This window comes from Malania oleifera, chromosome 11, assembly GCF_029873635.1.
Source record: "Malania oleifera isolate guangnan ecotype guangnan chromosome 11, ASM2987363v1, whole genome shotgun sequence".
Taxonomy (NCBI): Eukaryota; Viridiplantae; Streptophyta; class Magnoliopsida; order Santalales; family Ximeniaceae; genus Malania; species Malania oleifera.
This window is the reverse complement of record NC_080427.1, coordinates 16845392-16858132: the sequence shown is the minus strand read 5'-3', so window position 1 is coordinate 16858132 and position 12741 is coordinate 16845392. Positions and strand designations below refer to the sequence as shown.

General features: G+C 33.6%; 1 protein-coding gene across 6 annotated transcripts in view; it reads left to right on the top strand.

The window, feature by feature from the left end:
- Positions 1 to 12254, top strand: part of LOC131168648 (protein PTST homolog 3, chloroplastic) — a 61730-nt gene extending 49476 nt beyond the window's left edge. For 2 of the 6 annotated variants that reach the window (XM_058128250.1, XM_058128249.1), the window contains exons 9-13: positions 5914 to 6033; positions 6743 to 6867; positions 9249 to 9300; positions 11234 to 11380; positions 11947 to 12254. In XM_058128250.1, the coding sequence (XP_057984233.1) occupies positions 5914 to 6033; positions 6743 to 6867; positions 9249 to 9300; positions 11234 to 11332 (396 nt within the window). In that variant the 3' untranslated portion in view covers positions 11333 to 11380; positions 11947 to 12254. Of the gene's footprint in view, positions 1 to 5913; positions 6138 to 6742; positions 6868 to 9248; positions 9301 to 11233; positions 11381 to 11946 lie in introns of those variants that run through there. The other 4 variants (XR_009140372.1, XR_009140371.1, XR_009140370.1 and 1 more) reach the window with 3 other exon arrangements.
- The last annotated feature ends 487 nt before the right edge of the window (positions 12255 to 12741 follow it).

Here is a 12741-nt window from a genome sequence, read left to right as displayed (position 1 = left end):
ATTTTGAAAATTATGAACATATTTATGAAATGTTGGGTGCATACTAGAGAAGTGTTGAAAGACCGGCAATGTTGTAATTCGACAAAAATATGGCAGCCTTGTTGAGTTGATGGTGCTACATATTTTGTATAAACAAAATATGATACTTGAAACATTATAAATCAAAATCTAAGAGTTATACCTAGTGCTAGTGTATATACTTTTTAAACAAATTGATAATACCTCATTGTAATTATTTTTATCTTCATTTGATATTTGATATTTATATGTATTTACTCTCTTAAGATTAAAATTTTAGAAATTTGTGGTATATTATAGACAAAGATATAATATGAGATGATCCTTATCGACTCAAAAAGTCAAATAAAGTTAGTATTAGGTTTTTATTTGATTGTATGTGTAAATATAATAGACTATTTGGATAGGTATCTAAATTCAATGTTTTAAAATACATGTGTAAGCATATAGGTTGCTATGTGATAGGCAAGGTCTTGAATCTTGATTTAAATAAAATTTTGAGGCTTCAAAAGTACAACAAATTTGATGTTAATCTCAATTTCAAATCCGGTTTTAAGAAAAAGATGGAAATTATGAGCAAAACGTGGAATTCTTTTATGAAATTTTAGAAACTATTAATAGCATAGTTTAGAAGACTGGGCCGGGCTGGCTAGTCCAACCCGGTTGGATCAAAACCAATCAACTCACTGGTCCGGTTGAGAGGATAGGATCAGAAATTGACTGAATCGGGGGTCAACCCTCTCAAACTCTGGTGACTTGGTCCAACGCGGTCAAAGCTGGAGAACCATCTGAGTTCACCCGGCTTCGGCTGTTACAGCAGAAAATGAGAAGATTTTTAAAATTTTAAGTTCTTAGTGGGACAAAACCAACAATCTGTTAGCTGTGAAGATACACCTTACCAAGATGCCCACAATTTTTTTCATGACAAATAGGCATAATAAATAGTCTGAACATGTGCATATTATATGTGTGTTTGTGTGTGTGTGTATATATATATATATAATATGCACATGTTCAGACTTTTTAGACTTACATGTGTGTGTGCGCGCACACACATAATATATGCATGTATCATAGGGGCCTATAGAATTATAGAATTTATCAAATATATATACACACACACACACACACAAATAATATATGCATGTATCATAGGGGCCTATAGAATTATAGAAGTTATCAAATTTTAAAATCTTTTACCTTGTTTTGAATTTGAAAACAGTAGGGAAAAAGGAGAAATATGAATAAATTCAAAATTTCCATACTTGGTTATCTAGCAAAGTGAGAAATTAAAATCTATAGAAAATTAATATAAATTTTACATGTAATTAGCATTTGGTTTTTCTTAATTTTGATCATGTTAGAACATGTTTTGATTTTCAGCAATTTCTTTCTTATTTTCCTTGTATTTCCTTGAACAAAATCTATAACCAAAGTGGAATCTAAAATAATTTTATGGGCAAAATACACTAACCTCCCTTGAGATTTGGCAAAAAGACAATGACCTCCTCTGAGGTTTCAAAAACTCTAGGGACCTCCTTTGATGTTTCAAGAATTCCAAGGACCTCTCTTAAAGTTTGCCAAAAAGACACAAACCTTCCCTTATATTTTGCAAAAGAAAAGATTTTGAGGAGAGGTCTGTGTCTTTTTGGCAAACCTTAGGGGAGGTATGTGACAATTTTTGCAACCTTAGGGGAGGTCTATAACATTTTTTAAATTTTAGTGGAGATCTTTGTCTTTTTGCCAAACCTCAAAGGAGGTCAGTGTTTTTTGCCCTAGTTTAAACTAAATAAAAGCCTAACTTATTATTATTATTATTATTATTTAATATTTACTAATTAATTAAATTTTTTTTTATCCTTATAAATAAATTTTTAATGAATCAAAATATTAAATTGTTTCACACTATTATTTAATATTTATTTAAAATTTTAATGATAATAGTAATCCTTCATCATCATCATTATTGAACCTTCATTGTAATACACATGCATATGATACACACACACACACACACACCTAAATAAAATATAATATGATTGGTTCGACCACCAGTTCAACATGCCGGTTTGCCACTGGGTCAGTCACTGGTCTAGGTTTTAAAACCATGATTCATAGAAATAATAGAGTGAGATTTATAACTAAAGAAATATTATAATAAATTACATCAAGATAGGTATTTGGTGTGTAAGGTGCAAATATAATAATCAGGTATTCAATCAACATAAATGAAGTTCATAATCAGGTAGATATTACTTATTGTACTTGCAGATAATTTAGACTTGCAATTAATACCTAAGTTCAATTTTTCATATAATTTCAAAAGTCTAAAAGCTATTCATATCCTTAGTTTTAAATCGAAAAAAATAAAATAAGAGAAAAATTTCAATTTGGGTTTTGAATCTCAAATTTGAATTTCAAGGAAATTTCATTCCATAATTAAAATTTTGACAAATTTCAGTGAAATTTTGAGACTTTGATAAATTTCGGGTGATTTGCAGAAATTTTAATGGAGATTTTGTAAAATGCAAATTGATTACCATTTTGATTTTGAAGGTTGTGGAAAGCAGAAATTTTGATGGGAATTCCGACAATTTCATAGAAAACTAAGATCATGGTGATGGGTATGTGTAGGAAATTTTGAAAAAAAAAAAAAAGGAAGCTAAGAGTGATATTGCATAAAAGGATATTGTTTTGACAAAACGTGTAAAATATCTATCTTTTTTACGGAAAATTTGTTTAAATTTATAAGATGCATGTATGCTGCTTGTGAATTTTCCAGTTTATGTGAGTGAATTTTTAACTTTTAAAATGGATTATAACTTTAATTTTTGTTATAAAATTATAATTTTTTTAGAGGGACAATATTAACTCTTTATATCTTGTGTCTTTGAGTCATTCTTTTGATTTACAAAATATTGACAGACTGTTTAAATACTAACATGGTACAAGAGGACTTTGAATTCAATATTTTTGACATACAAGTACTTATTATATTAGTAGTAACATTTGTGCAATAAAATCATGATTAATTAAATTAAAAGCAGAAGGCGCTGACCTCCCATGAACTTTGGCAAACAGACGTAGACCTCCCTTGAGGTTTCAAAAACTCTATGAGACCTTTTAGGTTTGGCAAAGAGACGCAAACCTCTTTCGAGGTTTTGAAGACCCCGTAGACCTCCTTTAAGGTTTGGAAAAAGAAAAGATGTGGGCCTCCCGCGATATTTTGCAAAAAAAAGAAAACTACTTGGGGATGGGGTTCATGTGTCCCAAGTCCAATGTCAAAGTTACGTCTATGAGATTTCTAAAAGCTTATGGGAGGTTTGTGCCTTATTACTCAAGGGAGGCTGTGGGATTTTTGAAACCTTAATAGAGCTCCATGAGATTTTTGAAACTTTAGGGAAAGTCTGCATCTTTGTCAAAAATCAATAGAGGTTTTGTCTTTTTCCCTAAATAAAATCTTTATAACTAGTGCTTTTCTTTTTACATAAAGGTCCATTAGTGAGTTTCTTCTAATTTCAAACAAATTTGACTTTTTGTTTGAAGGGCACTTCTAGATCTATGATTTTATTTCTAATATTTATCTTTGACAAGTTAGGTTATTATTATCTTAGTGACATTAGAAATTTTACCATAGTTTTAGAAGATGTTGGAAGAGTGGCCAAAGAAACTTTCTTTATTTAGCATTTTTAATATTGTCACTTTTATTTTATTTTCTAACCAAATGCTTAATGAGCTAGTAGCTACTGTTTCTAGGTCTATAATTTTATTCTTAATATCTATCTTTGATGAGTTTGGTTATTGGCCATGGTAATGATATAAAAATATTTAAAATTATTTTAAAAGATGCTAAAATGGCTTACCAATTTTACATTTTTAAGGATAAATCTTCTTTCTTTATCATTATTAGGCATGCAATTGACTATATACTAAGAAATTGCTGCAGCTGCATTGTCGTCATCTGTTTATCTGGGAAGATGCTGAGCTGTGTTGCAATGTATGGCTGTAATTCATATTTCCTTGGCTTTTTCTCATGGAAGTGGTTAAGACGCTGATAATTAATAACAAGTCTAAGTTTAACTTTAGTCTGCTTGGCCCTCTTGTTAACATAGAAAGTCTCAAAAGCCCATTGTGATTGTTACTTTTATTTTTTCTGATCAAATGAACTTTATTTTAGATTCAAATCTTAAAACCTTTCTTGAATAATCTTTATAAGTACAATTTTATCCAATTTTTGTTAAATTTAATTTTTTTATGAATATTTTGCCTTTCTTAAAAAATAAGGATATTTTTGCCAACAAAATGATTTAACTTAGTTGTTTATTTTTTATTTTTATTTTTCATTATTTTTTCTTAATATGGTATAGATATTCATTAATTCCTCAAAAGATAACATCAATTGGCATCCTACTGGAAATCGAGAGATGAATGATTTATGTTGTGTCTGGTAAAATGAAATTGAATGCTTAAATTTGGATTTCTGTGGATTTCAACAAATTTCAGGACAGTTTTGTATTGTGTTTTGTACAAATCAACAAAAATGCCAGGCCATAAAGAATGCAAAAAATTAAAAATAAAAATAAACACTAAAAGCCCTGAAGTTGAAGTGTTGGACTTTTTTTGTGAGGGTCTCTTTGAGGGGCTTCACTTCTTGCACTCTTTTTTAATCATAAATATCTTTTACACATTGAGTGAAAGGAGAGATATATCATAACTGGGAGCCATGAACATGACCAGCAGAGTTAATTTTATGCAAAATTGCTTATTATTGGAAATTAATATAGCATTGGCAGCTATATGAGTTTCAAATCCAAATGGGGTTGAAACTTCTACTGAAATTCACCTACCATCTTGGTAATGGCCTTAATATGGGACACTTGATTTATCCTGTATATCTATTTTTTGCATCACTTGATACCTAGTGAAGTCATTTTGAGATTGAAATGTAAGCAAATATTATTTACTGCACCAGGAAAGGATGAGAAGGAGGGATTCTGTCATTGTGATGGTAACTGATGCATTGTAATCACTTAACCAAAAATGCTAAATCAGGGGCTTTCGTTTTTGGAATTGATTTTAAGAGGCTGATGAGGATTTAACATAGGATGACTTTGACAGAGGTATTAAGAAAAATTGACAGCATTCTAATTTTCAGCGGATATTATCTTGGATTGAGCAGAATGTCAGAACAGAATCAGTTTAGTTGACCCTTCTAGTGGGATTTAAAGCTTTGTTGCAATTATTTCTCAAATCATATTTTTAGGGTTCATTTGAAGGCGAAAAACAACATGGGATTAACAAAATGATTTCTTGCTTACATATTCATGCAAGTGACAAGGCTGTCTGCAGAATAGTTACAAAAATGGTGGTGGTAAAGACTAGAAGATTTGAGTAATAGAATGTTGTAATGTTTATTAGGTAGTGCCAAGTACCAACTATGCTTTGAAAGGCTTTTCTGTTGTTTATAATTAAGTTAGAAGAGCTATAGGTTTTGACTTCTGATTTTAAAAATTGAACAGATTCTTAAGAAATCATAGAAATTCATTATAGAGACCAAATATTCAGACAGATGTGTTCATTCTGTTCGAAGTTTCTATTTCATAATTGTGGCAAATGCTGCTTCATTAAGAGTATGCATGACGTTTGTGTTGAAAGCATTTTTTTCTTACTGATTTCATCAGAGCAAGTACCATAGGGATGAGCGCTGTTTAAGGTGTTATTTTAGAAGCTATTCTTGCATATAATGCATTGATCCATTAAATGGAAGATATTTTTTGAAATAGTAATATTAACAAGTGCCCTAAGAGCACCCATTACCAGAATCCTGTTTCTAGTAGGCACATGTTAGTGAATAATGTATCTATTACTAACTTGGCATTTCTCTTTTGCCTTCAGCGAGCTTTGTCCATTTTGCAAATGAAGTCAGAAACAGAGATCAGCAAGGCTCATAAATTAATCTCAGAAAAAGATGCAGAATTGCATGCTGCCGAAGAAAGCCTTTCGGAATTAGAGGAGGTGCTGCATTTGCCCTTTTACTTGGGATTTTCTTGCTCGAATCTAAAATATCGGTCAAAGAATTTTGGCAATTGGCATAGCATAGAATGTTTTCCAGAAATAAGGTGCAGCTGGGCTTTTTTTATTTTTATTTTTATTTTCAGAATGTTGCATAGAGATAATATACATGATTTCAAGGTGAAGACTGCATGAAACAGGGATATAACTATTTTATATGTTGCTTTATTTTCTTCTAAAGTAGTAATTATTGAATGACAAAGAACATAAAAGACAAAAAATTTAGTTGTCTACTTCCCCGTACACTTGTACACTTTTTTTTAAGAAAAACAAAATGAAGAAAATAAGAACCCCTGATTTCCTGCATTCCCCACTTGTTGCTGCTGCCTAGTGTCAAAGAAAAAATTGAAGGAGGTTCAGTGAAAAGAATTACTAAGTTTGGGTGTTAAAAGCTACGGTTTTTGTGACAGAGAGGCTATGATAGGGGGGGTTTTGAATTTTGATTGAGGTAAGAGCCCTTGATTTAAAGGTTTGTAGGACAGATGACCTAGAGCTAATGATCATGGAACAGTGCAAAAAGTTGTGTTCCATTCATGCTGGTGTGCACACACGCATGAGAGTATGGATGTTTTTCTGTTCAATTATCATTTGTTTCTAGGATTATTTGTATTGTACTTGCTGAGTAGGTTAACTTTTTCATGGATTTTATCAGGTTGAGATCCAGTACTCGGGGGATGGTGAAGTTGTGGAGGTGGCAGGTAGCTTCAATGGTTGGCATCATCGAATTAAAATGGATCTGCAGCCATTGTCTGGCACTATAGACACTGTTGGATCAAGGTCTTTAAAAATATTCCTTGATGTTTAATAGTCAAGCATGATTATTTAGTTACTTGTTTTCCAAGTTAAAGAAATTTGAATTTCTCTACTGCATTAGATGAGGTGTTTTTCATTTAGTTTCTTTTATTCCCTTCAAGTTTAAGAAGCCCATCATGTTCTCCCCATCTTTTTGTTCTCTCATTCTTGTATGAATTGACATATATGAGAAAGTTACGAGATATATTAGCTGTATCAAGAAGGAAAAATAGGCGATACTACGAGAATTGGATCCACTCATCAGTCATCACATTGAGTTACAGGTTTTTTGGGTATTTTATTTTGTTTTTTGCTTTCCATTCCCCTCCCCTCCCCCATCCCCCCGCCCTTTTTTTTTTCTTTCCCCTCACACATCAAACTAGGGAGTTATAAATTGTCTGAGTCATTATTATAATTTATTAGAATATTTTGGCAGTGTGCCCATGAACGAAGCAACTCCTTAGCTTAATACTACCTGGATGCCCAATTATCAATCTGCAGAAGCAGCCCAAACACTCCCAAAGGTGGACACTCCCAGAGGTGCATCTATAATGCTGCTAAAGTATTTTCAGTCTTAGTTGCTGGAACCTCCTGTTTTAGGGGATGCTGCTGCTGTGGTGCAGCGAGGCTTCTGCTTTGGAACTGTTATTCCATGTCTTATCCAAACTTTCTATAACTTATCGTTCTCTTTGACAAGGCAATGAGCGAATGAAGTAGAAATGATCAGTCTATTTCTACAAATTTTTATTAGATTTCATTTCGTTTCACTTTTAATCCACCCTATTCCAGTATACCAAACATTACACAAGTTAATGTGAGGAAACTCAAATATTCCATCTTTTGAAATTAGATGAACTGATTTAAAATATCAGGACCAAATGGGTATCTGTTCTCCCTGTGGTTGATGTAATCTTCAAGGAGATGCCTTCTCGCTTTTAGATTCTCTCTCTCTTTTCTTTGTTTCCTTTGTTTTCACTTTGTATTGTTTCATGTTAATATTCTATTTCTGTTTGCTCTGTTGCTTTTGTTTCACCCTTTTTTTTTTTCTCTTTTCTTTTTGTGTCCTTTTGGTTATAGAACTTGTACTCCCCACCATGCACATGCTCACTCAAGGTAAAACAATGAAAAAAAAGGTGGTTCAATGCTCACAAAGGTAATTTTGTTTTCAGTTAATGGACCTATACTGATGTGTGGATGAGTGCAACCCTCTTACAGACTGCAGATCCTTGAACCTCTTTAAGGACAAGGCTCTTTGCTCCTGTGTCATGCTTTAATCATTTCAACCACTCAACTTTATCTTTTTCATGTCAACAGTGACATGTTTATAATTGACACACAAATGCACTTCATTTGGTCAGATCTCTAGTGCACATGGTTTTAAAAGTGATTTCAGTACTAAACTGCATGCTCCTATGAGATGGTGACTCGTGACATTTCAAATGAACTAATTTGAACATGCAACCTTGTGGAATGTGCTCATTTGGATGTTGGTTAGAGGCTTAGGGCTGTCAAATGTCTAATTATGGATTGACTATGACATTTTTATGTGAACTGTTGCATGCTTTCTCAATGTTCTGAGGAAATCTGAATCTACAAGTTATTTTCTGTTCTGCCAAGTGATCGCTCTCTTTCCTTTCTGTAGAGGGGGTTCTTGAAGGGGGAGGAGAGTGTGCGTTGCAAAGTAATGAATGTTCTAGAAAGGCAGTTCTTAAGAAGCTCAAGCATGAATAGTGGCAGGTGAAGGAGTTCTGATGACTCCGAGGAAAATTGACATGTCAATAGAGTTTCCCAAGCCCACCAAAGCATATTGCTGAAGGGTATTAAGGATATTTACAGGGGAGAGGCAAACTTGTGTGGGGCTATCATCCTCTATTAAGGCCATGCCACTTTAGGTGTCAAGTCTCAAGCAATTAAAAAGAAATACATGGTCAGGGTGAAAAAAGAAAGAAAAATGGACAAGGTAACAAAGGATACTTAGCCTAAGAAAAGGCTAAGGGGGGTTGGGACTCTCCGTAATGACCCTAATTCGAGCCCCCCGAAGACTCTCTAGAACATTGTTGGTCTAGGATTGGTGGGAAGAAACTCCCATATCTCACGACCAATTCCTAGTGCAGGCTTCCAGGTTGACTTCTAGCAATGGCACAAATAAAAGATAGTTAGCATTGATTGATAATTGTTCTTATGTAAGTTCAACGTGGACCAGTTTCTTAATCTAGGGGAAAATTGTAATTTAATACATTCACGATTTCTTTGGTTTTCATGCTTTCTATGTAACCTGCATGCTCCCTTTTATCTAAAAATCTTTACACGCACACACATTTTACTTGAAATGATTTTAGAATCAAAGGTTTCTAACTTGTTTCCAGGAAAACCAAGCTTTGGTCAACAGTGCTGTGGCTTTATCCTGGGACATATGAGGTACAAATATCTACCATCTAAAATATATGCAACCAATTGTTTAGATTCATACATAAGGAGAATTAATTAGGACATTTTGGCCTTTTTGCAATTTGATCAAGGCATTTTTTTTTGCCCTCAATTCAATGAAAAAATGTGTTCCATCTGTCATTGGGTTGAGTTTATAATTTGCATAGGGCTTCTTTGATCTCATCATTTAATTCCCAGGGAATAACCAGCAATATCTGCTTGTAGTATGCAGAAAGGCCCAATATAAGTTTTCCGAAGAAGTATATTCTAAAACTTGGATCATGAGTTTAAAATACCACATTGTGGATGGTATTTCCCATGCTTTGTGTTTGTACGTATTGCGGACACTGGTACATAACTGTCTATTTACTTTGTCAGGTAAGAAGCACTTCATATATGTGCTTCAGCATATGAAGTTTTTAGCACAGAAAATGTATCTACATTCTCAATTTCAGGAAACCTAAAAGTCATCTCCTATGCATAAATGATATTCAATGTATACCAAGTATAAGTTTTGTACATTTTTCTTTTTTAAATCAGAATTCAAGAAGTGTGTTTTTTGGAACCAAATTTTATAAAAAGATTTATATTGCTCTATTTCCCATGTCTTGGCCAAATACTTGTATGTGGGGCATTTGGTTTGCAGCATTTTTCAATATTCTCGGGAATATGATGCCCATGGCATCTTATTCCCACGTTTGTTTGGGCACTGGGAACCTTAACATTTTTGGAAATGAAAGATTCCAACAAAACATGGGCATCCTAGTACCTTGAGAATCCTGCATTTGGGACCAAATTGCCCTTATAATTTTGGATGATTAGACATCAATTTCCCCGTGGTATTGTTACATATTATTATATTTGTAGTAATAATTTTTTAATAAAGACGAAAGTATTGTTATTGTTATGATATAATAATATGATATAATGGTTACAATTTGGAGACTATATTGCCCCCAATTATTTCTGTGAATTGGATTATTAAGCATCTTTCTTATTTTTTTATTTTGTGTTCAAGATTGTTGAAAGTTTTAGGATCTAGATTTAATTAAGTACACATTCTTAACAGGTTTTTGTGTTGAAAATATAATTATTCATCATATATTGTTTATAGATAGGTCAAGGGTATAATGGTCATCTTCTTGAAATGTGATTCCCACATTGAATCAAATGCTGTCATGGGGATCTATATTGCCTGGAAATCTTATAATGTGAAGCAAACAAAAATAGGCATCACATCCCTAGGAATGAGAATCACAGAAATGTCTGGCTGGAAATATTTTTGATGTTGTGAACCAAATGCTCCTGTAGAGTCTAGAATTTGGTGAGCAATTTCTCTAATCATTGCCTTCCTAATTATCAGCCTCTCTGGAATCACAACATGGATTATGGCTGCTAAGATGTATGCACTGTTAAAATATTCCTATTCCCAAACTTTAAAAAATGGTTTACATTCTTGAGCCGATATCTTCACCTTTCACCATATTACAATGCAGTTTTCCTCTGCGATTCTGGTTATTACCATTCAAAAAATTGAAAACAAACCCATAAAAAAGCCACTGCTGAGGTTATATTGTTGCAGCTACTGACCATTCATAGCCAAAGGTTGCTTTCAAATGCAGTTAAACCAAGGCATGATCTATAATTACTACAAGGAGATGAATATTAATTTTTTATTGGTGATTAATTGTCTATGAAAGCCCTTTTTAGAGGGTGCAGGAAATGGAAGTTTTTTTTTTTTTTTTTGCATGCAAAAGCACCCATGCATGTGGTAATTCATGTTAAGATATTGATTGAGCATGCAACTTCATCTTTGTCTGAGATCCCTCACATTATCAAAATTATTGTGCACTCTTTGCAGCTGTTCTGGAAAAATGGCCCTTTCATATCCATTTCTCTAATCTTCTTCATATTTTGATGGTAGATAAAATTCATTGTTGATGGCCATTGGAAGATTGATCCTCGGAGAGAATCAGTTTCCGGTGGTACCATCCACAACAACATTCTCCGAGTCAAGAGATAATGTCGGCACTGGTTGGAAAGACTTTCTTGCTTTTTGTTTATTTCTGAGGTAAATTTATTTATTTATTTATTTATTTATTTCCTTCTATGATTCTAGAATATTTAATCATTCCAATTCAAATAGGGTGTGGAAGAATGCCACTTGTGCTTTTGCACAAGTCTGATTTTTAACCACGGATACTTGTAAAATGATGCATTTCCTCTAGACCACAGAATGTATCCTTAAAAAAAATGAGCAGATTTATGAAATATCATTTAAAAGATTTGGCAACTTCAGCTGGTATGTCTCTGCCAAAAATATTAAACAGTAAAATATTGGTCAATTTCATTCATAGACATTTTCCATCTCATCGACAATGAATTTCTCACTGCTGTGGTAATATGGCTTAAATCATATTGTCTAAAATTTTCCAATCATGGTGATTATGGCATTGAGAAATGTCCTGTGTTTGGTCTGTCTCAATTGGCGGATATTGATCTCTTTATGAGATGCACATAAAGGTAAAATGCATTTGTAGACTTCAGTTTTCAGATTTCTGATTCACTTAAAAAACGCCTCCTGAAAATCCCACCAAGATATTTACCATTGTTTTCTTCTTCTCATGTTGCTTGTAGGTTAGGATGTACAAAACCAAAGATGCATTGCTTTTCACTCCTGTCCATTCAAGTGGAAACTTTATAGCTCATGACCTCGATGAGAGACAAACGAGAGATGTATGCTCAAGCAGCTTATGAGCTCCCATTGCCATTCTCTGTATATCATGAACAATAATGGCCTTAGCCCATTCTATCCTTGCTAGGAAGGAAAAAAAGGGCCTCTCTTGGCGCAATGTACAGCATCTTTATAGTCTCCTTCCTGCATATTATTTCATTTGTTTATTTATTTGGCTCTTCAATCAACGTTTTCCTATTTGAAAAATAAACTGGCTGGCTGTGTCAAGAACTCACAACTGTATGTGGAGGACACATTGAGTTCACTGCCTTTAATGTGCCTGTGGTGCCTCCGCTGCTGCCCTGGCCATGCTTACCATTCTTCGTTAGCTACTGCAACACAAAGCTGCTGATCTGTCTGGGGGTTTTAGTCTTTTGCTTGCTGCTCCACACCCGTCCCATCATTTCTGCATTATATTGTCCCCTGTTCTTAGGCATATGTTCTTGACCCTCGTTATCTGTAGGAATGACAGAGGAAGAATGTCGGTGAAAAGGTTTATTTGTTTATTTATTTTCCTCAATTGACACTTGAAAAGGAAAGTGGAAGAAGATTTTTTCCTCTCCCCTGCCAACAACATTCCCCTAAACTTTGAACCCTAAACCCTTCAATTTTTTTGAGCGTCACTTGTAAGTAGTGTCGCCTCACTGCGTCTCATTGCTGCTTGCCAATGCATGGTTTTGAAATAAGTCCATCCTGAT